This window comes from Mus musculus, chromosome X (genome assembly GCF_000001635.26).
Source record: "Mus musculus strain C57BL/6J chromosome X, GRCm38.p6 C57BL/6J".
NCBI classification, from domain to species: Eukaryota; Metazoa; Chordata; class Mammalia; order Rodentia; family Muridae; genus Mus; species Mus musculus.
In genome coordinates, this window is record NC_000086.7 from 157912182 (window position 1) to 157937792 (window position 25611).

A 25611-nucleotide genomic window follows, 5' to 3' on the forward strand; every position below is an offset into this window, starting at 1 on the left:
TTTATTGTTTTTCTTCTACTTTAAGGTTACTAATTATACTTTAACTTTGGTAATCTATATAGATTTTGTTTGTTTGTTTATTATTTACTTTCTTTCCCCAACACCTGAAAACAAGGAAAAAAGGAATTGCAGTCAACTTTTTACAAGAATATTTAAATATGCCTTAAGTACGAGGTAAAGACTAATAGAATTTTTATTTTTCATGAACAATCGCCCAAAACTGTGAATTTCTTTTCTAGTAGATTTAAGATTAGCTATGCCAACTTCCTTCAAATTTCTATTACCTCTATATTCCTATTTTCAAGAAGGAGTTGCTATTAATATCATCATTTAATGTGAGTTACTATATTGGAAAATTAATATAAGAAAAAAAGTGTATCTTTTTATTTCTATTTTCAACAAGGAGTTGCTATTAATAAGAGTTAATGTGAGCCATCATGCTACAAAACTAATATAAGAAAAAGGCTTAAAATGTTCAAATAGATATCAGGCTAGGTTATGTTACCCTGGTCCAATTAACTGAACTGCTATAAAATAGATACAACTTGTTCTTACAGAGCAAGGAAGAATGTTTCCATTACGTTGCTAAATTCAACTGTTTATTTTATTGATAAATAAACTAGAGGAAGTTCTTCAAGGGGTTTATTGTGTGGATGCTATCTGGCTTATACAAATTAAAGCTCATAGTACATATTCAATATATATGTAATATATTCTGTACTGTTTCTGCCATTATTGTCAAGCTAAGCAGAGTTAGAAAGAATAGATTTATTTTGAGAATCATATTAAAATATCAACTTGGTAGACCGGGAGGGGTATAAAATCTGGAGTGTAAAAAAAAAAAAGATTAAATAAAATTTAACAAAATTTCTGGTCAAGAATTGAAATAGCATAAAATTAAATGATTAAAAACATTTAAAAGTCATTAAGAAACTGTAGGAAGACGTGTAACAGAATAGAACAAATAATGAAATTAAGCTGAAATCATTGAAAAAATTTTAATTGTAAAAAGTTGTAATCAAATAATCTACCATTAGTATGAAAATACATGGGAAATGACAAATTTAGTGTTCTTTGATTACAAATTAAGGATATTTCCCAATTCAATTTAATTTTAACCTATATATGTATATGTATATATATATGTATATATATGCATATATGTTATCTTTTGACTAAAAACCTCAAATAAGATAATTTAATAAAACTAAACTATACCTTCTCTTATCTTAGAGACATTTACTGTAAATCATTTATTTATGATATAGCATCAGGAAAATAGTCATGGTTGTACCAGGAAGAATTTGCACTTTAAACAAAAAGTAGATTTATTCCTATTCTTTCTTTCATGACTTTAATATCTTTGGTAAAATTATTTGGCAAAAACTACTATCAGTGATTAAGGGTATTATTTTAAGGCTGCATATTATCCTAAAACTTCACTATAACATGGTGCTATGGCATGCTATTAAGTATGATTTAGATCCATTTTGAATTTGACTTCAAAGGAGTTTATTTGGAAGGACCTAGTCATATCACCCAATATTCATTTCTAAATGGTTATTATACCAAAAAAAATCCCCTTTCCACAAAATGAACAGCACTACATTAGAAAAGACTATTTGTATGTGTATGTGTGCATGTATATATGTATTTTACTCTTAGAAATCAAGTCTGATATATTATTATAGATTACTGTTATTTTTCTCTCTAAGTGTTAAATTCAAAATCATATACAGTTCTTTAATACATTAAATGCTTAATGAGTAGTTGCAATGGTCAACCAGACTCAGAAATCTTCTACTTAGAAGTCATACATGCATTTCAGTGTCACTTTAAAGTATATAAATACCTTAAAGACATACTCTAAAATATAGTATGGTATAAATCATTCTGAACTATGAGTGAAAACTTTAGCAATAACATATTACCCATCAGCTTACATATTGATGGAGGGTTGTAATGGTCAAAGAAAATTTTTAGCTTTTCTTCTTTGTGTCCTCTAATTCTAATATCACAATATCACAAACAAAACATTGGCAAAGATATACATCTGTGTATATATATATATATATATATATACATACACACACACATATATATGTATATATCACTTAAGAAACTAAATTTTAATTTTAAGTTTTACTTGAAATACTTTAAAATCTTGGTCAAGCATGTCTTAATTTAGTTGTCCTTCAGTTTAGTAACTGATCTACCAAAGTTAGAGATAGAAATTTCTTCAATGAAATCAATGACATAGAGGCAGCCCCAATATTGAAATGTTAAACACTGCAATAATACTATTTGTAAAAATCACTTATGTGAAATTCACACGAAAACTTGTTTTTCCCTTTCAGGTTGAAAATATCAAATGAGATACAAATGATTACATTAAGTATATATAACTTAGCCATTCATTTTATTTATTCTTAGAAGTAATCACAGACTTAAATTGATCACAACACCCCAAAGTTCTAGCATGGAACAGTATTTAAGTTCTTATACAGTTCAGGCACATTCTTATTAAATTCACAATACTGGTATCACTAGTACCAGAATATTGCTTTATATTAACAATTATTTTCTTGATCATCTCAACAAATGGTCCAGAGAAAATATATTATGGGTATTGAAAGAAGAATTTTCATACAATCTTATACATTTCTTGACCACATAGAAAATGCTAGCTATAATTTCAAAACATGATGTGTACATTTTTACTTGGCCAAGCCTTTTCTATGTGGATAAATTATTTGAGAAGAGCTTAAGCAAAATAATTGTGTGTTTAAAAAGTTCTCCCTCAGTTTCTCAGCTTCTATTAGAATACAAAGTTATAGAAACAAAAATTATGTTTTCTTCTATAAGCATGTAAATTTTCTGTTTTACTTACTAGACTATAAAGAAAACAAGCTTCTTTCAGACCATGGATATGATCAGGAGACCTTATATTCTTAAATTTAAAAGGCACAAATATTTGGACATAAAATATGTATGCTATTACACAATATATTATATAACATTTGGAGTCATATTACAAAATAGCTATTCCCACCAAATCACATTGTACTGATGATAAGACTAGTGTATGTAATTTTGTGCTGTTTGATCTTATGTGCACAATTAAATGACAATATTAAATTTGAAGTCACATGTCCCAAAATCTAGTTAACATTAATCTAAGATATTAACAGAATGAAATTAACAGAAATGGGATGTTGAGGTTTTACTTGAAACACTTTATTTTTAAGATTTTTGAAAAGCATTAAGCTTAGCTTAATTGCTGTTTGGCAATGTCTAACACCATATGCTATTATACATAGTGTTAAAACTAAAAGCATTTGGCTCAAACCCACAAATGTTATTTAGATTCTTCATTTGATTGCTTAAACACTGATGAACTTCAATGTGATATGATAGTTTCTTGCAAGTCACTTCCTAATTTGAGCATATAGAACATAGAAATGCCACTGTTGTCTAGCTAGCATAATTATATTTTTACTGAAAATTATACCTCAAATAAAAGGCTTTCCTCATAATATGTTTTTAAAACAAGACTCAGTAAAATGTATAAACTTTCACTAATGTTTATTTAATAACATTAAATTGTATCTAATTGTATCTTAGATACTGAAATAAAATGTATTGCTTTTGGTTTGACTTTTACATGACTTTAATCATTTAAGCATATTATTTTAAATTTAATGTGCTCGCCATTCTACAGTTGTTATACCAGTCTATATAAAAAAACTGACTGCTGTTGATAATTTTCTATTTCACATCTATTTAGTCATTACAGGACTGTAAACTTCCATCAATAAAGTAAAATTTAAGTACAAAAATCACAAACCAACACTACAGTATCAATATAATAGACTTATGGGGTAGAAAATAGTTTAGGAATATAATGCTATTCATATAAATTAGTGCTAATTTATATAAAATGTGTTGAGCAATATCTAAATTGGCATTAGTTCATCTGAGATATATTTCTCCACCAAAAGCTGTGTTCTTCAAGCATTTTAAATAATCATTGATTCCCAGTCATGATTTAAGGAAATTTCTTGGCAGTGTCCAGTTATTTCTTCCATACATCTCTTGTAAGAAGAAAATGATTGCTCATATGTTCTTGTTGTAATGCATCCATTGCATTTAGTACGACAAACGTCTAGTCATCTAATTGTGGTCTACCGAGCACTCCCTGGAATTCATTTTATTAATAGAAGAATGACCGTATGCAATCACCATGCTTACCCACATCCTGGAAATTAGCAGAGTGCCACTAAGGAGATGTTTTGAAAGCAACTCTTAGGAGGCAAGCCACCCCAGGTTACCTTAGAATAAAAGACTGTATCTCATAGACAGACATCTTTGCTACTGATGACCATATACAGATGACAACAGAATTCAAATTTTCAGACGTAATTAAATTTGGTCATTGTATCTAAGGGATCTTCAAGTCCTTCAGTTCTATCATCCAATGTTTGAGAAGATAGAATTTTATCCAAAGAGCTGCCAAGTTTCATGAAATGTGCTGATGAAATTGCTCTGTAAGCATGAAGTTGAATTGTATGCTTTTGCTTATTTGGGTATGAGTTCCAAAGAAATTCCAAATCAAAATCTACCATTATAATTTATTAATATTAAATGGTCCTATCATTTTAATCAGTTTAGAAGTAAAATACTTCACCTTAGGATACATATACTTTATTGGCATAAACAAAAAATCAGTACCATATTTGTTTAAATCATTAGGTATGGAAAATGATGTATACAATACTTTTGGCCTTCATGTTCAGTCAATTGATACTTTTATTTGAAAAAAGTTAGTAGATAGATTGAGCCTGGTGTAAAAAAAATAGAATACACATGCTGATTTAAATACACCAATTTCTTTGTATAGCTTCTAATTAAGCTAATTCTTATTAGATTACTGGTGTACTTTAGAAAAAGAACCAACATAATTAAAACTGCCAAGTTTCAATATTGATGATTTATATTTAATGCTTATGATTTAATAGGCATTCTGGTTCCAGCTAATCTGTATGGATACCAGAATTAAGAAAACAATAATAATGACACCTGTGTCTACACAAAGGACTGTTGGCTGCAATAGTTTTTGCGCTTCATGTGTGAGGCTGGTTCTCAGAAAATATGACCTCCAACAAAGCCATGGAGTAATCCACAACTGCCATCAAACCTCACCCTGCGATTTGACATTTCTTCTCTGGAACAGCCTGCATTCCAATTCTCCAGTTTGAAATCTTAGGGCATTACACCTTAACTTGAACTCAGTTTGTTTTCTATAAAAATTCTGATAGTTTCCATTAAGCTTCAGGGTGTATGGATTTTAGCACAGGCTAAAGCCTTAAGATCAATAAAGAACTCTATAATGATATCATTTCCAGTCCTCAAAATAGGTTATAAGAACACATGGCAGTCGGTAGTGGCGCTGTTGTAAAATTATAGAACGCATCCACCCTTAGTGTTAAGAATCAGTTTTAGCACCACTAGGAAGAATTTAATTAAAACCAATTTTCCCCCTTTTCTGTGTTAAAGTTTGAAGCAGTTTTCAAAGATGTTAAAAATAGTTTTGTTTTCCTTAACAGCCTTGCTTATCTAGAGATGGTGAATTTCAGATAATACATTTTAGGTTACCCAAATTTAGTTGAAATAGCAAATTTCCAAATGTGTTGATATATACACATGTACTTATTTAAATTATTTTCCTTTCTCCAAATTTTAGTATTATGAAAACATAAATTCACAAAATATTCAGCATAAACTAGTAAGTAATAAATATAATTAATAATTTGATAATATTTATAGCTTTTAAATAATGGACCTAAAATAGTACCTTAAATTTTTATAATTGTATTATAAGGATTGATGGAGTTAACTTTTAAAAGGTTTTTGTGCCCTAACTTGGAACAAATATCAACTGTATGTATAACATAAGTAATACTAATGTCTGGATTTCTTTACTTAGTTATGTAAGTGACTTTTAATTGCTTTAACATTAATTTTTCACTTCAGGTTATACTACTGGCCAAAGATCTAACAATGGAATAAATAATCATTTGAGTTTCTAGACATACTACTTCAGAGAATATGAATCAACAAAAACTAGGATCTTTTTGGTGTTTTAAGTTCCATTATGAATTGCTATAGAAAAAGGAAGAAATGTACACATATTTAAAGAGAACCATCTAATAACTGAAAGCATGGGGACTCTTCTATGTTCTCATTCCTTTAAGCTTTGAAAAAGGATCTTTGACATACAAGTGTCAATAGAAAATTCCAGAGTAGAACAAAGCAATTTATAATGCAGTAAGACAAAAATTATGTGATAGAGAATTTTGATCTGGTGACCTACTAAGGAAAATAGCCTATGGACTTTAGCAATCATTAGATATTTTTATATAAATAGATATTGTAAGTCAACTGCATTTAGACATATTAATATAATTTATTGAAAAATACAAAAATCTTCACATTAAAGATATAAAGTTATTAACATTGAAACGTTTTATGTGCTTTAACATTATCCAAATATAATTCCAACTTTGGACCTGGTAAGTGGTAAAGTTTTAGACACTGAAAAAAATTATAATTCATGAGACCAGTTTAATAGAGAACTTATTAGAAAAACATCTGTGACTTGTAAAAAGCATTAATAGATTATCAAATTTTACATAGGAGGGGAAATATTGAAGCTTTTCTTCTTAATCTGAAAAATGGTCAGTATTCTAAATTCACTGGTCATTAATCTGAAAAATGGTCAGTATTCTAAATTCACTGGTCAATTACTTAAAAACAACCAAACAACTAGACTTCTACAAAAAGGTAATAGTCGGTTGACTTAAAAATAGAAGATTTGTGAAAAAATTTCAATATCTTTTCAGGATTCTATCCTGATTGAAATAAAATGTACTATCTTTTTTCTTTGTCCAACCACAAAATTTTATATCTTTCAAAATAACTTTATATACTTTATTGCCATCTAAACTAATATTTTATAATGAAGTTTCATAATAAAGAAAAATGAAAAACTCCTAATGTAGCACTTCCCCTGATGGACAAGTGAAAAATGAAATATTCTGTGAAATAGATTAGTTAAATTTTAATTGCTAATTTGAAAATTAAATTCCCACTCTTTATAAACTACAAGTTTATATCTTGATTTAAAGTAGTTTTTTAAACTATCCACTACTTTCTTTCAGAAGTGCAGGTGATTACAACTTATAAAATATAAGGTTATAATACAAAAACAAACCTCTTACTTTGTTCTCCATATTTTGACATGGAATAACTTGTGAATTTTTAGAATTATGCTTAAAGTTTTTAAATGAAATTAGTGTTATTCTTTGGGTTTTAGTTATTGTCTCAGATTTCATCACAATTAAGTCTATAAGGATAAGAGGTGAAGAGATAATTTCACAAACAAATTTTCAAAAGCATACAAGATTAATTCATATGCTGCTGAGATGAGGCACAAAAAAGAAGCATTACTGAGATAATCTATGGCTAAAATGATGGTGTATGACTTATGATTAAGCTTCATTACCTGCAGAGCAAGGGGCTTCCATCTCATATTTTTCAGTAAAGCTGGTGCTGAGGTAAGCATGCTCTGAGGTCGCTTTTTCAAAGTTAAGATAACACCACTCGGGTCCTCTCGTAGTGCATTCACCAAATTTTTCAACTGCCACCCCACCTGGTAACCAGCAAAATCATTACAATAAAATTGAGGTACAGTACTCAATGATCTCATGTTCTCCCCCTTTAATAAGATTAGTTAGAAAAAAGAAATCACATAATTGGTGTATCATCCTACCTATTTTCAGGAGAAATATATTCAAGAAAAAGTTTTATATTTGTTGATTAACCATATTATTGCATTAGAGTCCATAAAATTATGAGACAACATAATGGACATTTACCATATCAAAGCGGAGACTAAAGTATTTCTTGTCATTCAAGTGATTTGGAATGTAAAGAAATTATATCACCATTAATACTGCTTAGCTGCTAAGCCTAGGTCCAAGCTGTCTTCACAAGTACAACGGAAAAGTCCACATGCCAGAAAACGAAGAGTTGGCAATGCCCTGAGCTAACAAACCACACCATATGCTTTCTCATCACCATCTTTTAGAGATGGGTGGTTACAAGTGTCTTTAATTAGACTGACACTGTGCTGCCAATAGCAGGTACTGACACACCAAGGAAACATTCTGATGCAAGGACAGCAGCATCAGTGAAATGAACCTTTTATCATATTATAAAGATAAATTTAAAAATGACATGGCAATGTTATTCCAGTGCAGCATCTACTGGAAAGGTGTTCCAAATGACCCTATAAACTTACTATATTATATGCTAAATATAATTAAGCCATTTTATTAAATACCTGCTCAAAAAAACTGGCTCAATGAATACTCATGATAAATTATTTCACTAATCATCTTTAAAAATTTTTAAACATAGAACTTTTGTTTGCTTTTAAAATGGATTAGTGGTGTAGTATCAGGTAACTAAGGTTGCAGTACTGGGTAGGTAAAACTGAGAGTTTAAAGGAAACATTAAAACTCATTTATTATTTGTTTAAAAATATATTTCATATTAATGTATTCATATTAATGTTAAAACAGAAAACCTTTTTATCTTAAGTCTAATGAAGCTGTATACAAATATAGTGGCTTAAAATTTAAGTTGGATTGAAAAAATAATTTACCAAATGTTCTAAATAGTGATGTAGTTATGTTTTAGGCACCTAAGACTAAAGAGAACAGATGTCTTTTGTGTGTTCTTCATCATGTTTTTGCCTAGCGTATATTACTCAAGCTGGAGAGAATAAACAATGCCATCAAATGAAGCAAAGATCTTAGGAGACTGTGAAGAAGTAACCGAGAATGTATCCATTAGAGTTTCATGACTGAGTTTTGGTATATTTGTTGAACATTCTCTTACTGATAAACTCAATTGCAGATGAATTCAGTAAAGACAAAAACCAAAAACCAAAACCAAAACCAAAACCAAAAAAAAAAAAAAAACCAAGACAAAAAAATGGGGCCAAGGTACTATGATGCACAAAATCATGAATATCTTGGCTATGAATCAAAATGACCACAATAATACTTAGCTAGTATAAATAAGAGGACGCTTCTTTTGAAAAAGAACATTAATGCAGATCAACTGTAATTATTGAACTGGCCATATGCCTCCTATCTTTATCTAAGAGGGGGTTATTATATATCTTACACCTACTCGGACCCCTCTGATAGCTAAGTAATATCCTGATAGCCATTTGTCCAAGCTAAGAGGTAACAAGGTGAAGGTGAATCTGGGTATTCATATTCTTGCCCTTAATGAAACCTATGATTGAATAACAAACTTGAAGAAAGGCATGTTCTTCATACAAAATTTATAAACAACTTGTAAATGATAACCATACCTAAATTATTAAATTAGCGATTAAAACAATCAATGAAGAACTGAGTTTTCAACAATTAATTACATTTATAATATAATTATAAATAATTTAATATATTTATTTACTTATTCATTTTTGATGCATGTGTTGCTATGTAGTTCTGGGTAGGCTTAAATTTATGAACTTTTGTTATTTTTGCTTTTGCATCTCATGTAGTTGAATTACAAGCATGTGACCAAGCTGGGTTTAAATTGAAGACTTTTAAAGTAGCTTGTTTTCTTGCGAAATGTTTAGTTCAACGTAATTTGTCCTTTTCTGTATATTTTTTTGGGTAAACTAACAAAAATAGAAATACTTGTCCACAAGAAAGTGGAATTGTTTCTGACAATAAAGTTAACTTGAATATACTTTAATTTTACCCCTGAAGGTTATTTAATAGGAGAGTACCTGGATATATAATTTAACTATGTTTTAACCAACCTGCTTACTATCATTTCACATAATGTCACCAATGCTTTCAACAAAAGCAAACAGACATTTATCAAGAATCACGTTTAGTAAATATGTCTGGCTCTCAAATTCTATTTTCAATATTAAAATTAAATGACAGGACAAATTGTAACACATTTGAATTAAACCAATATTGTAAATTATGTAAATGTTCATATGAAGGAATATATAATTATGTGTGTAACAAAATAATTCTCATGGTGGCAAAAAACTTGTTTTTGTTAAAAATTGATATAGTATTGAGGCAGAATGAGATGCAATATCATTAATGATCACTGCATTAAGGCGAAAAGTAATGGCATTGCATTTTTAAATGACTAGTGAAAGTAATTAGAAATTTATTAAACAGGTGTGTTCAATAGAAACTAGATTGCTTTTTTTACTCCATGACTGATTTTGAGTAAAGCATTAGGTCCATTTCACATAATAATTCTGGAAATGCTGAAATGGGAATGAAGTTTGAAGAGTAACTACATCCATGCCTAACCTTTTTCTTTTAATAAGAAAGGTAGGTTTTAGCTATAGCAGCTCTCTGTTTATACTTGCATACAGCTTCATTGTAACTGGATGGGTTATCATTTGAATGTTCCTTTCCTTGGTCTTTTGAACATCTTAATTGAGGTAATTTCAAATTATTCCCTATCTCTAGTGCCTATCACTTTATATTGTCATATTTAACCCTTAATTGTATCAGCAAATGTGATGTATTTGTACAAGTTTAGGCAAAATGATTCCCATATAGAGTTCTGTGGTATCACCACAGTCTTGCAGTCATACAATGAGGTACAAAGAATTGTTGAAATAGATTTATTACCCTTTACCTTATTGAGATACTTATAGGTGACAGATAGGAGAACATGGCTGAAGGTGTGATAAAATGAAGCATATTAGAGCACACAGCTCTAAGAAGGTTGTAAATATAAGTGTAAAAATGTCAAAATAGATAAAATACACACAGTGAAGGTAATCATTTTTTCAAGATTAATTTTCCATTTTTTCCTTTATGTTTCTGGCTAGGTTTAAAATGCCAAATACGATGGACTTAAGTGATGTAAATACTTAAGAGTAACATGGAAAAGCGATGGCATTCTTTCCATTGGTTTCTACATTTTCATGCAGTAAGAGACAGAGAATGCTTGAAGAAATGAAGGGGGATGATGACATCCTTTTCTCTGGCTTCTAAGTTTTCATGCAGTAAGAGACAGAGAGTCCAAAGAAGTGAAGGGAAGACATCTTTATGGCTAAAATTTTACCAACAGTATGAGCCACCAATGTGAAAGGAATCAAACTATAAAGTTTGGAGATACTATACTATGAATAAACATGGAAAATACACTAAAAAAATTAAGCTACCTAAAAAGAGATTGCTTGACTTTTGAGACAGAGAGCTCAATCAACATCAAGAGCTGTTTTCAGTAGTTTTGCACAGTTCAAACAATTGCAGAACTTCCATTTTAAAGCATGGAAGATGATAGTGACAAATAAACTTGTGTAGATGTAGATGGTCCTGCTGTCTTTCTTCTCAGTGTCTGCAGGAGCTAATAGTTCATGTTTTCTTCTTACAATAATCTCTTCTCTGTCAATAGTTTCTATTTGCAACTTCTTGAATAGGACCCTAAAGTCTTCCTAACCATTTCTGGATCCTATTGAGGGCTTCAGTCGTATACTCTAACAGTGGTGCTAATGCCTACTTAATAATAAAACATTCATATGAAATTGTTTTAATTTTTATTTCCCTTCTTACAACAGCTCAATGAAGCAAGGCATTGAGATAATTTTACATGTAAAGAAATGAAAATAAAAATTGATGGGTTGGGGACATGATTACAAAGATATTAAATGCCATAGATAGAATTTACATTTGAGTCTGTTCAATTGTACAGCAGAGCACCTCCATTTAAATATCTTCTGGCATCTCCAATAAAATCAGTATTAAAAACACAACTTTATTATCTGATTTTTTTTTTATTCATCACCACTACCAACAATTCCCATATAATTCTTTTAGGTTTGGAGTCACCTAAAGGTATGTCCCCCACTTTTAATCCATTTTTGCATCATAAAAAGATCTTAGCGATGAATCTTTCTTTGGATTGTTATATTTCTAGAGAGGGTGCTTATTTTCTAGAGTCATAACCTATCTTCCTTCTTCTAGTCTTTTACATTTCCATAGTACTACTATGTGCAAATGTTTTCTTCCTTTCAAAGTTTTCAAGGTTTTCCACGTTAGAGCTTTTCTTCTCCTAAGTTTGGCTCTCAAGGATGAGTTTATATTAAAATTAACTACAAAGGTAGCTTCAAGTAACATGGCTGCTGAATTTCACTCCAGAGATTCTGACCCAGCACTTCTGAGGTTGTGGCTGGACAATTAATGTGCTTTCTAAATCCAATTTCCATATGCTGATCACCCTATGGCTCTCTGTCTGGGCATCATATTTGAAAATTGCTATAATAAATGATGAGCTCCATGAAGGTGAGGACTTGCCAATGCTCAAATTTTTTATATGATCTTAAGACCACTCATAATAACTGAAGTTGTATTGTTTTGAGGACCTTAGAGTATGATTACAATAGCGTAGCACAATCTATGGACTGTTAAAGAGCATAATGACCAGAGGAAGAGATGAACACATGAACAAATATTTAGAATAACATGAAGGAAATTCTTCATTACAGCAAGTACAGCACTTTGAAAGTGGGCAACACAACCCATTCCATCCTTAGAGGTTGGTGGGGGAGTTTTTAATTAGTCTCACCTGAAATCTTATCATTCGGAGTGAACAGCACACAGAAATTCAGTGGGTGAAGAAATCTGTGCAACCAATCATCGTAAGTTTGAGCAACTTTCAAGAGTTTAATGAGCATGGATGACAGAACAGGGGAAAGAGAGAGAGGTAGAGGTAGTAGAAAGAAGCAGATCACTATTACAGGATTTTGAAAGTGAAAAATTATGTAAATATGTGTGCCTCAAGCTTCATGATTTACTCTTAGCTGTGTTTTGTAAAAACATTTGTCCCTCTGCTTGTACTTTTTATGTCACTTCTAAAATCTTACCTATTAATAAATGATCGTCTTCTTGCAATACCCATCATAATATGCCTCTTTTACAACCAGAGCCCTATTTTCTTCATGTGAATCTTGCAATACTGTATCTCACTAGTGAAATTTTGCCTTACTATCTTTCTCTATTTACCATCACAAGAATGGCTTTTGAGTAAAAAGCAGAGTATCGTGTTTAGATATACCCTTCAATAAATAATACACTTGACAACAAAATAGACAATTAGCATGTTAAGTTGATTGATGAGATGATATGGTAATATGAGAACTAAATGTTTCAATGACAAAATGCTCTGAAACTCCAAAAAGGGCTTAGTAATATTATAAAATCAAGATGTAGCATTAAAATTTTATTAAATATAATACACTTAAAATTTGCTATATAAAATAAAAGGTTAAGTGACCTTTCATCTAGAAAAAGTAATATACATGCTACTAACCAATTATAGATAATATTTACCCTCAAAGAAGCAATAGAATTTACCTCATAAATAAACATTTGAAACATTATTTTATATTAACTATTCTAGAATTACATCCATTTTAATGTGATTATGACAAATAATAGAATAGTGGTCAAAATTTTTACTTGTCCTGTAATATTTTACAACTAGAATAACCTTTTAAAATTATTGTATTTGTTTTACATAGCGTGTCTGTCTGATTATTAATATAGATAACGTTCACATATGTTGAACTAATGCCATCAATTTCATTGGACAAGTTCTGAAGAGTGGCTAATCTTATCTCACTGATTTGTAACCGACCCCTAACACATACTTCAAGGCATATTTTATGTACCACACAAACAAGATTAAAATTTCCCAAAGTCACTGAGATTCTGAGTATCAGAAGCCAGAAGTTCTGGTTTCTTGCAGAGGGAGGCTTTTAAGCAAATTTTCAGGGCTGAAGCAGTCAGCAGGTGTTCCTGGGTAAAAGAAACGTAAGTGGGGACGTTCTGAAGAAATGGTTGCGTGGAATGAGAACACAAATGTTTTTGGTGCTGTATAGACTAGAGGTTTTGATTCCTATGGGCACAGAGAAAATAAGTGGACTTTAGAATATTTCCTGGCCTATCAGTTTTTCAAACGCATGGTGAATAATTTAACCAAATTATGAAATGGCAGATATTATTCTTTGACCCAAGTAGTAAAACTTACAAATACTCATAAATTTAAAAATTTAAGACTATCATATCAATCTAGAGATTTTTCTTTTTCATGGCTGCCTGTGGAGTTACAGAGAAAGTATGATTATTTCTTAAAATAGTTAAAAAATGTTAGCCTTCAAAAAGAAAAAAGTTTCATTTTCAACATTTATATATGCGTGTGTACAATTCCATTCTTACCTCCCCAATGGTAATGTATAAATGATACCTTTACTCAAAGAAAATTTCAAATAAACTATATAAATATGTGATGTTAGGAGTTATTCTACAGTCAAATATCTTCCTATCTTTTGAAAAACACTGAGGAGACCAGACTCTGTACAAGTGATCACATGGTGACTAATGACTCTCAACCTTAGCCAATAATTTTTGTACTGATGTGTTTATTATACTATTGTTTCTTAGAGTTATTAACACATTCCCGAAGTATCTAATGATACTTTGTGCCAGTGACTTCCTTTTACTTTAGCAAAAGAAGCTCCTAGAGGAAATGTCATAGTAACGAACATTTCACAAGTGTCGAACTCTGACCTATCCTGTTTTCCAGAGAACGGAGAACCAGTAAGCCTGAATGCACACAACTCACCTTCACTCACACTTTCACAAACTGGGAATGAAAATCCCACAATTTTCAAACAATTGGAGATACTATAATCTTTAAATGTAAGTAAGGAATTATTCATGGTTCAAAGATAAACTAATGTGCATAACAGAATTAACAAAATATATTTATATAAGTGATTTTAAGTTCTTCCATGAACTTCGAAAGGTAAGTGAGAGCAGTCTGAGACATTCTAAGTTTTATCCATTCTAAATAAAACTTTAGTATGAATAGTTTACACAGATAATTAGAAAGATAGTCTTGGGATAAGATAAAATAAACAGATATTTGAAAATATGAATATGGGAATTAAATATTTCATTTTCATTAGGGGATACATCTCTACAATTTTATGTTTATTGAATAACTCTTCACTTTACTCCTCTATAATGCTAAAAGGCAACTCCCCAGTACGACATGAATATTTCAAGGCATATGTGGTTAGTATTCAAAAGGGCCTTTGTTTCCATGTGGCTTAATTTAAAACTTAGACTATATTAATTTACACATAATTTAAATGCATATACATATTTAATACTTAATATTTTCACATGAATTTTAAAGTCTTGTATGTAAAATATGTGTATATATAATGTGTGTCTAGATCTGAGTTTCAGTACTTAACAGGGACATTTCTAAAAGATAACAATTTCTTATTGCCAAGATAGAGGAAAAAAAAATAAAGCAAGCCAATGTATGTACTCTAAGAAGTTATAACTCCCTCATCTCTGCCCCTTAGAATCTGTTCACCAGTCATTTAGAAGTTCTGGGCTTGCATCTTGATTATGCAATTTGAAATTTGGATGAAGAAAATAGCAATTGTGGCTTCCCCCTTTAATGACTCTCCCACGCATTTCTATTTCTATAAAATATCACTTATATTAGGCGTACCCTTTGTGTCAGCATCTTTGCATTGGTAAGGCAATCCCAAAGCTGTGGATATAGTTCAGTATCTTGTACACATTGCTGTCTACCTATTCCCATTTCAACATGGCATTTGGTAATGTAGTCTCTGAAGGCCAAAGATTATCTTGGAGGCTTCATAGTATTCATGCATACATGCAATGAAAACTAAATCAAAGCAAAATTTATTTTCATTTCACTACCATTTGTAATGCCCTTTAAGTTCTTTAAATTGTAAAATTAACTGAGTCTAAAAAGTATTGCTAGGGAAAGAAGAGAAAGAAGGAAATCATGTTACAGAACACAGTGAAACTGTGCAGAGAACGTTTAACTATATAATACAGAACATTATTCCTAAAAAACACTTGCGTATTTTAAAGAAAGACAATAATACAGACCTTAAAATTTTTATAACAATATTTTTATGATTAAAAAAGTTCAGAACGATATTATGTCTACATATATTTGAAGTCATTCTGTTTCAGCCACTCCTTCCTATAGTTAAGTTTTCTTCTTAAAAATACAATGGAAATATTTATCTAAAATAAAGATAATACTCCCAATTACCAAAGTTAGGAAATTAAACAATACTTCATTATCTTAAAATCTCAAATTTTCATTTATGTATTTTTGAAAAAATACTCATACTCCTAAAAAAATCAGGCTTAAATTTAGTTTAGGAGCCCAAATATCAAAAATCAATAAAAAAGCAATCCAAACCTCTGTATTAGAAAGTAACATACATACAAATGTGTAACTGGTTTGAATAATTTTAAAAATGTCATTTATAAGTAAATACTTAAATGTATGACTATTTAAAAATATTTCTAACTATTGTAATATGTGTATATTACAATACATAATAAAGCAAGTGTATATGTGCATGTTTAGTTAACTAAATACCATTCTAAATATTTATTAGTAAAAGTTCTACTTTAAAATTTGCACAATGTAGAAATTGTCTTGAAACTCGTTTTTATCAGAACTCTTGACAACTGACACAAAAGTGGCAGCTCAGTGGCAGCCCTCCATTGCTGCCGTCATCTGTATACGCCATATATTACAATTAAAAAATAGCCTCCATTGCTGCCGTCATCTGTATACGCCATATATTACAATTAAAGTGGCAGCTCAGTGGCAGCCCTCCATTGCTGCCGCCATCTGTATATGCCATATATTACAATTAAAAGCAGCTTCTCCTGCCCACTCTGAAGAGAAAATGTAGAAAGAAGATAATGTGAGAGGAAATTAAAATAAGAAATAATGGCTGATCATATGTGAAATTTTACCTGCAATGATCAACAGAATTTACTCATGATACTGAATACTGGGGATAAATATGCTAAAATAATTTCCAACTAATGTTATTGTTTCTTTAGTTTTCTACGATCTGGTATTCAATGGTATTTTTTTTTCATGTACTAATTTTAACAGAAAGGGAAATGCTATCCAGTAATTGCCCAACCCTATTTTTCATAGGAAGGAGTAGATGAGGTTACTGTGACTGACAAGTTCGAAACGTGCTGAGAGTATTAATGCTAATTTGCAAATGGGATACACATTGAAACTAAGTATCTAGGGTATGTAAAAATATATGACACTAGATATATTTCAAGCATACAAAACAATTACTTGTAAGTAGATTAAAATTTCTTGTAGTAACTAGACTATTTTTTAACTGTACATTTGCACTTAAAGGTATTCTAATAATAAAAGGAAGTTATTGCAACCACTTAAATAAACAAGTATACTCTTCACAGAGAAGCTAGTATTAACTGTACAAATAAGAAAGTAACAAATCAGATGTTTGCAAACAAAAAATGGTTAATAGGAAGTTATCTTTATTAAGGCACAACATAATTAATTTCTTTTATGTGAGAATTTAATGGAATGAATTCTAGTTTTATAATAGAAAGACAATGAAATATTATGGTGGATGATGAAGTAATGAGTTGATTATTCAAAATAAATGATACAATTTATGTCAAAAAAGTGGCACTTTAAAACCAGTTTGTACACAATTTAATGAAGATGTTCAACTTAAAAGCTAATATCTTATAGACTACTATACAAGATGAATAACAAATATTATTATGAATAACAAATATTACTTTGAATAACTGAAATGTGTGATACATTGTTTAATTTTGTCTTGTATAAATTATAGCATTTCACTCACTTTGTTTTACAATACCTCTTCTGGAGAATCCCAATATTGTTCTCATAGGTTATTGTAAGATTTACTTATTCATGAATATGTTACATAACTTGCTAATATATTAATCACGATAGTCTAGTAATGTGTGACTATATGAATATTATATTGAAAATACTGCCTTTTGAGGGCTTAGTTTTCAATATTTTGGGGCATAAGGGATTATAAGATAACCTCCTCTGAGAAAGGGAATAAGAAGAGGCAAGAATAAAGAAAATTGAACAGAGCAAGAATGGAGGAGAAATAGTTATGTGAGAAGTGTAGTATTTAATGAAGGAAAGAAAAAGAAATGGGAGAGGAAGGAAAACTAAAACTATAAAGACAAAGTTTACTTAGAAAACTGAGGGCAAAGTACATCTAATGTTACACGGTATCATGATGATATACATGCCACTAAATGACATCCAGGAAAGTGGTTAGGGTTAAAGGGGAACTGACAGAATTTGAGCAATAATATATTCTCATTATATTGACTTCTTCCAACTTCAACAATGTTCTCTTTTTCTGTGTCTTAAGAACAAAAAGGTGAGCTAATAGCCAGAGATAATCAGAGAGGCACAACCACAATTAGAATGAAGTTCCCAGGTAATTCAAAAGTCATTCAGTCTGTTTCCTTTGCTTTAATCCCCCCCCCTTTTTTAATCCCCTTCTTTTTTTATTTACCAGACTCACTCAGTAATATTTACCATCTTGAGAATAAAAATGACACTATCTTATGTTTTTCTTCCATCTCTCAGTAATTGGTGATCATGATAAATCTATCGTGTGCAGTCTATCTTCTTGACATCTCAACCTGGTTATTCCATTTAGGTAGCTTCGATAACCAAATATATTGAACCACATTGGCCAAAATACTCATGAAATGCCAAGAAAACCTTTCACAATCACAATGAATATGTTTTAGTATTAACACAAAATTGAAGGAACTTTCCCCAAATGCTAGATCAGTTACCGTACATACCCCATTCTTTGAAATGTTATACCTAAAAAGAAAGTGTATGCTTTCAATATGGACAAAATACTTCGAACACTCATACCAACAAAAGTATTAACCTGTAGATTTGTTAGGAATGTGCCCAGATGTTTTTGAATAAGTACATTATCATCAGCAAAAAAACATGTTTAGACTCCATCATGAGGGAAGAGTTCCTAGTTCAAACGATGTCAAAGTGGTAAGGAGAGGGGGAGGAAGAGGGATAAGGAGAGTGAAATGGAGAGGAAGAGGAAAGGGAGACAGAGAAACAAAAAGGGGGAGAGAGAGCATTAGACAGACAGAGAGAGAGAGAGAGAGAGAGAGAGAGAGAGAGAGAGAGAGAGAGAGAACTAGAGACAGACAGAATGAATGTGAGGCACTTTCAGCAGCCTTTCAGAAGTTGATCTTCAGTGGCAGGGAGGACATGCAATAGGAATTCTGCTTTGCTTGGATGCTCATGAGTTTTTTCTTCTTCCTATCGGGCAGTCAGTTTCTCAGCCACAGAGGTATGCTGATGTGAAAAGTTTAAAGGCTTATAATGAAGAATACAGCAAGATGAAAATGGACATGTAACTTCCAGTTTCATTTCAAGTAACAAAATATTCATTTTAATAAAAGAACATAGGAGAATCACACACATCTAATTGGACATGCTAAAAAGATAAGAGAGGTAAGAATGTCAATTGCTATTGAGTATATGAACCACAATGGCATTCACATGCCCTTGTGATTCATTTATCTTTCATTGACCCTCATGGAAATATTTAAAATTGTTTTTCAATGAAATTCATATAAAGAACATGAGCAGATTTTTATATTGTACAATGTATTGTATACAACCTGCAGTAGTACGGTTTTAAAATTATAGAAAACTATTGATATAGTATCATGCCAAACAATAAGATTTAGCATCACCTTTTCCTAATTGTTGAATCTGGAATGGTATAGGCTAATTCTCATAATATCATCATTCTGGTAAATTAATGAATAGATTACATCATTTATATTATGTTTTTCAATCTATTACACTATTTATTGCACCATCATAGCCAAGCACTGCTCTCCATTTTAATGATTATAGAAGATAGAAGGGCAATTGCAGACCACAAATAATTCATGCTTATTTCAAGTAATTCATCCACCTACCCATGCTTTAGCAGTATGAAAACTCAGATAATTTTTATTCTACTCTCACATAGGTAACAATAAAAAAGAGGAAAGGGTAGTTTACATTAAATTAAAAACATCATGCATAAATAAGCCTTTTACTTCAGCACAAAGAAGAAAATTAGGTAACTAATCACACTATTAAATTGTTTCACAATCTCAATATTGCTTCCTTTTTCTGTTTTAATCCAAAACCCATTTGTTAGGTATAATAGCAGTCTACCATGAAACAGGACTCCAAGAGGTTCAACTACAGTATTAGGTAGAAGGATAGAAGAGAGGAAGGGAGGCCAAGTGCTATCAAGTGTCTAATGTGTACCGTCATTTGTGATAGGCATTTTACTTATTCAGTCTATCTGAAGGAAACGAGTTTCCTGAGAAATGGCAGTAAAGATGAGATTCAAACCTAATTCAGGAAATTTCAGGAAAACTGATTCACTACTCCAGTTATGTAAATTCTCTCTCTCCTCTTTCCTAATACATGGTTCCACTGAATGTCTCAATGAATCTTGAGATTTACTCACACGATTATTAACTTATTAGGATTCTTACTCCTTTGTCTGACAATTTTATAAGTTGAATTATAGAAAGGTACAATAAGATTGAAGTAAGAGTCTGGGTCTTGGAATCAGAAAGTTATGAGATGTTGATGAATTAAATACTTTTTCTGAGTCTCAATTTCTACAGCAGCTTTTCAGCAGGATTTATTATAAAGAATAAATGAAATATTAAATATGTGACATATTTGTATTTAGAGTTACATGCTAAGTTTCTGCTATAGTTAATATTTCTAGAAAGGTAAACTACACTGACACTATTAGTCACTTAAGGCCATAAGAAAATTTCAGAACACAAACTAGAACTATTTCCCCCAATCCTCATTCTGTGCAGTTTTCAAAAAATAAATTGTAATTATTCCTGTGATGAAAATGTGTATGCACATTCTCATAACATTTAAATGTCACCAATTCAGACAGATTTTATTAGATCTTCTGTAAATATTTAAACTTTGATATTCATTTAATGAATGTCAGATAGGAATACTCTTTAAACAATGTTTTTTCTTTACTAGAAACTAACTTCCATCTTAAACTCTATCAGGTAGAATTTCACACAGAAACAATACAAGAGAAGGTCTACTTGCAAAAGTCTCTGGTCCAGAAGGAACCAATATGAAGAAAAAGCTGCCAGGGTACTGAAATAGCTGCTTTATCCCCTTACTCAAATTCTCATTCTATGGGTCTAGAAATTTCTAAAGGGCAACCACTTTGAACAATTTTTTATAGTGTGAAAATACAGTCACCAGGCCTATCAAGGGATAGAAAGCCTTTGTATATTATTAGTACTTTATTGTTCAGTATCAGCCACGCATCAATATATCTCATTTAAGATTTTCTATCCACTTTTATATCAGGTAGACAATGAGCTCACTGAAGAAACATTTTAACTTTCATGAGCATTGGGAACCTTTCTAAACTTTCTTGATGAAAAACCAGTCTTCCCAAATTTTCACTAGGCCATGCAAAAGCAAATTTAGCTTATCAGCATGAGCAGGAAATGGTCATTCATCCTGAAGTTAGTAAATAGCGTAAAATGTTTGTTTGTTAAAAATCTCATACTTCTAAAGATGAAGACTATTATATTAATAATCTCAGATTATTTTAATTTCAAATTTCAACATCAGATTTCATGCTTGTCAAAGAGAAGAAACAAAGCAAATCATCTGAGGCATATGAAATAATCAGAAACAAATAGCATTCATTTCCTAAATCTTTGAAAATTTATCATCACATTTTTATTAGATATTTTCTTCATTTACATTTCAAATGCTATCCTGAAAGCCCCCTATACCCTCCCCCAGCCCTGCTCCCCAACCCTCCCACTCCTGCTTCCTGGCTTATCATCACATTTATCACAGGCTACCATTCATAGTTCTGTGAACAGATTTGTGAACTGTATAGGACAAGAAAGCTTTCTGAACTTATTTAACATAATATTTTTTAGAAGTAAAACTATAGTTCCTCTTGGCAAGCCAAGAACCAAGTTAGCTACTTAAAAGCATAATTTTTACAAAAATGTACACTTAAATTATGCCCAAATCTTCCACACATTAATAAGTCAGTGTTCCAGCAGATAAATGAATGTATGTTTATTACAATTATATATAATATATATGACATATATATTATATATATATAAGCTAATTCACAAACCTATGAAAATGAAAACGAACTTCCATCAGGAAAAGTCAAATTTGTAACCACCAATATTCTGCCATGTTTTAAACAGTCATGCCTTAAATTCCATCAAACAATTTGGAAGATTAATTATTCATTTTGAATAAGTTCTTCAATGGTCTTGTATAAACCCTGGTGTCTAATTCACGAGTCTCTCCCTTAGCGTCCCCACCGGCTCTTGAGGTGATTATACATACCACAGTCTGATGGTTCACTTGGATTACTTCATCACCAGCATGGATTTTCTTACAGCGATCTGCAGGTGACTGAATGTAACATAAAAGAAATAATATCAACATCAACAGCCTTTTCTTTTCTCTGGAAACATTGCAACAATCCATCTATTTAATTAGATTTTAAAAAATTAATCATAGCCTTCAAGTAATTATTATAATTGCTTACTGATAGGTAACACATGGATTGATTTCTCTATATAGGTAATGACAAATGAAATGCAAAGTAATAGATATTTACACTAGAAAACAAAAACATCTTTCTGAAAGCATTTAAGGGCAATAATAACTGCTACTAAACTTGGCAAACTTAATCGAGAACACCCTCTAAGTACTACTAGGCAACAGGCTTTTAAATATCTTTCACAAACAGACAAACTAAAAACAATTAACACAAAGCCAACAAACAAATAAAAAAGAAGTAGGAGAAAGACAAGGTGAGGATTTGGAAGGTGGAGAAGTATTGTATGAAGAAAATACTTCAATAAAAATGTAAAAATGTATATGCATATTTTATAATACTTTCACAGATTTACTTAGGTCTTTCCCATTTAATATAAATAATCCATATTAAGATAAATGGATCAATATTTTCAAGTATATTCGTATAATTAGCATTAAACTTCAAAGCCTGATATTTAAGTTGATAATTTATTTCACTATTAATAAAGCCTATTCTGAATGATACAGAAAAGCAAATTAAAACAAAGAGCAATTACATGAAGTCTGCATTATATAACATTCTAAGTATCTAATTACAAGAGCATATAGATGCTCTTAACAAACCACAATAGATGAAACAAAATGTTAACACTACAGAACATAATAATTCCATGACTTTACCCTTTTAATACAAAACAAAAACAAATAAAGCCAATTTGATAACTTAATATTTATAAAATTTAAAATGTATAAAGGAAACTAAAATAAGATTCGTAATGGAATCTTTTTAATTCTCCAGGTGTTATAATAGATTTTATATAGACTTATTTTCCTAGTTACCACTGATTAATAATTATATATATTTTAGGCATCTTTATTTGGCAATAAACTCTTGTACATTGACTCTACAGATGGATTTTTATAAAACGTTAATCTATTAAAATCATTTGCTTAGGCTCTGATACTACTCAGTACCATCTATTAAAAAACAAAGAAATTGAGTAGTGTGGTGACAGGATCAGAAAATAAAAGATTGCCTTTGATACCCAGGAATGGAATGTACTATAAAAGTGATTTCTAGTTATTTTGTGCTATTTTGTTTTATGTTTATGTGGTGTGTGTGTGTGTGTGTGTGTTTGCACATGTGTCTAGGCCAGGTTGACGTCAGGAATCTTCCTTAAATTGTTTCACCTTATTCACTCTTTCTTTTTAGACTGAGGTCAAGGACTCCAATGGAAGAGCTAGAGGAAGGATTGAAGGAGCTGAAGGGGATGGCAACCCCATAGGAAGACCAACAGTGTCAACTATCCTGACTCAGAGCTCCCAGAGACTAAGCCACCAACTAAAGTTCCATGGCTCCAGCTACATATGTGGAGAGGCCGGCTTTGTCTGGCCTCATTGGGGAGGATGTGCCTAATCCTGTAGAGACCTAAGACCCCAGGAAAGGAGGATGTCTGGAGTGGGGGTAAAGGAAGAACCCTTCTCAGAGGCAAAGGGGATGGGGAATAGGATGAAGAACTGTGTCAGAGTAGACCAGGAGGGGGGCAACGTCTGGAATGTCAATAAATAAAACAATTTTAAAACAGGGAAAGACATTTCATTCATTCATTTATTCATTCATTCATTCATTCATTCATTTAATTTGTGCGCAAGCTTGCAGCATGGTGCTATGTGTGGAGATCAGAACAAATTTTGTGAGTCACTTATTTTCTTCCATGTGGCTTCCAGGGGCAGAAATCAGATCATGCTTTGTGACAGTGCCTTTACCCATGTTACATGCCTCTTTGAATTTTATTTTTACATTTACTTGGTATGAGTGTGCATGGGGCAGAAGCATACACACACCATAGCATGCCTATGGAATTCAGTGGATAACCTTAAGGAGTTCGTTCTTTTTATTTACTGCACTGGCAATGGCTCCAGGGAATGAACTTAACCTGCTGTCAGGCCTGGCAGCAAACATCTCTACCTGCTGAGCCCTCTTGGTGACTGCACCACCTTGCCTTTTGAGACAGTTTCTCTAAGTGAACCTGAGCTCATGGATTAGGTCTCCTGACTGGCCAGCCAGCCTAAGGGATCATCCTGTCTGCTCTCCCAGCACTGGTGTTACTAACATTCTCTAGGGTACCTGGCTGGGAATCACATTCAGGTCCTTGCCTTTGTACCACAAACCCAGAATGTCATCAGGCCGGTTACTTTTTAAAAGCTCATTCCCAATTTCTAATTATTTTGAAAACATAGAAGACTTGAAACAATACTGGAATTTTTTTTTTAGCCCACAAAAAATTTGCCATAGGCTAAAATTCAAGATAAGATAATATTTCATGGAGTATACCATTATTTAATGAACTAACGATACTGTTAGGGATTCACCTGAGTTATGAACCTTATTCAAAAATACAGTATATTTCAAAGTATTTTTAGGAAGTGGCAAAATTACTATATTAGACCATCTGTATGTAACAATTCTGAAAGGATTATAAATCACTACTTTAATAGTGCCAGTCACTTGTACAATTTGACTCAAAACTGATCTTTTTAAAGAGGGATAGAAAAAAATCAATCATACAACTCTGGTCAGGATGTAAAAAAAAAAAAAAAGAATGGTTTGCACACTTATAAAGAAAAAAAAAAAGAAAAGAAAGAATGAAAAGAAAAAAAGACATGTTTTGCATAGGAAGGGAAAATCCAAGTAAGTCATACAAGTTATAGACGCTCCTTGTGGAGCTGGATCTCAGAGGTCATGTCCCCCCAGTCCTCATCTCAAACATAAAAACCAAAGAACTAGGGCACAGCAAGCAAAATATAACTTACCGACTTTAGTGAACAGCTTTACTAAGACTCAATTCAGAACTAATTACAAATTATGTAGGATTCCCAAAATATTAAAATAGTATTGAGAAGAAGAATCAAAGGATAAACAATGATTAGGTGATTGATATGTAAAACTATGGC

General features: G+C 31.3%; 1 protein-coding gene across 7 annotated transcripts in view; it reads right to left on the reverse strand.

The window, feature by feature from the left end:
• Positions 1–25611, reverse strand: part of Cnksr2 (connector enhancer of kinase suppressor of Ras 2) — a 223029-nt gene that overhangs the window by 90752 nt on the left and 106666 nt on the right. For 4 of the 7 annotated variants that reach the window (XM_006528861.4, NM_177751.3, NM_001374835.1 and 1 more), the window contains exons 8-9: positions 22459–22527; positions 7565–7711 (exon numbers count right to left, since the gene is read on the reverse strand). In XM_006528861.4, the coding sequence (XP_006528924.1) occupies positions 7565–7711; positions 22459–22527 (216 nt within the window). The remainder of the gene's footprint in view (positions 1–7564; positions 7712–22458; positions 22528–25611) is intronic. The other 3 variants (XM_017318507.2, NM_001310719.1, XM_017318508.2) reach the window with 1 other exon arrangement.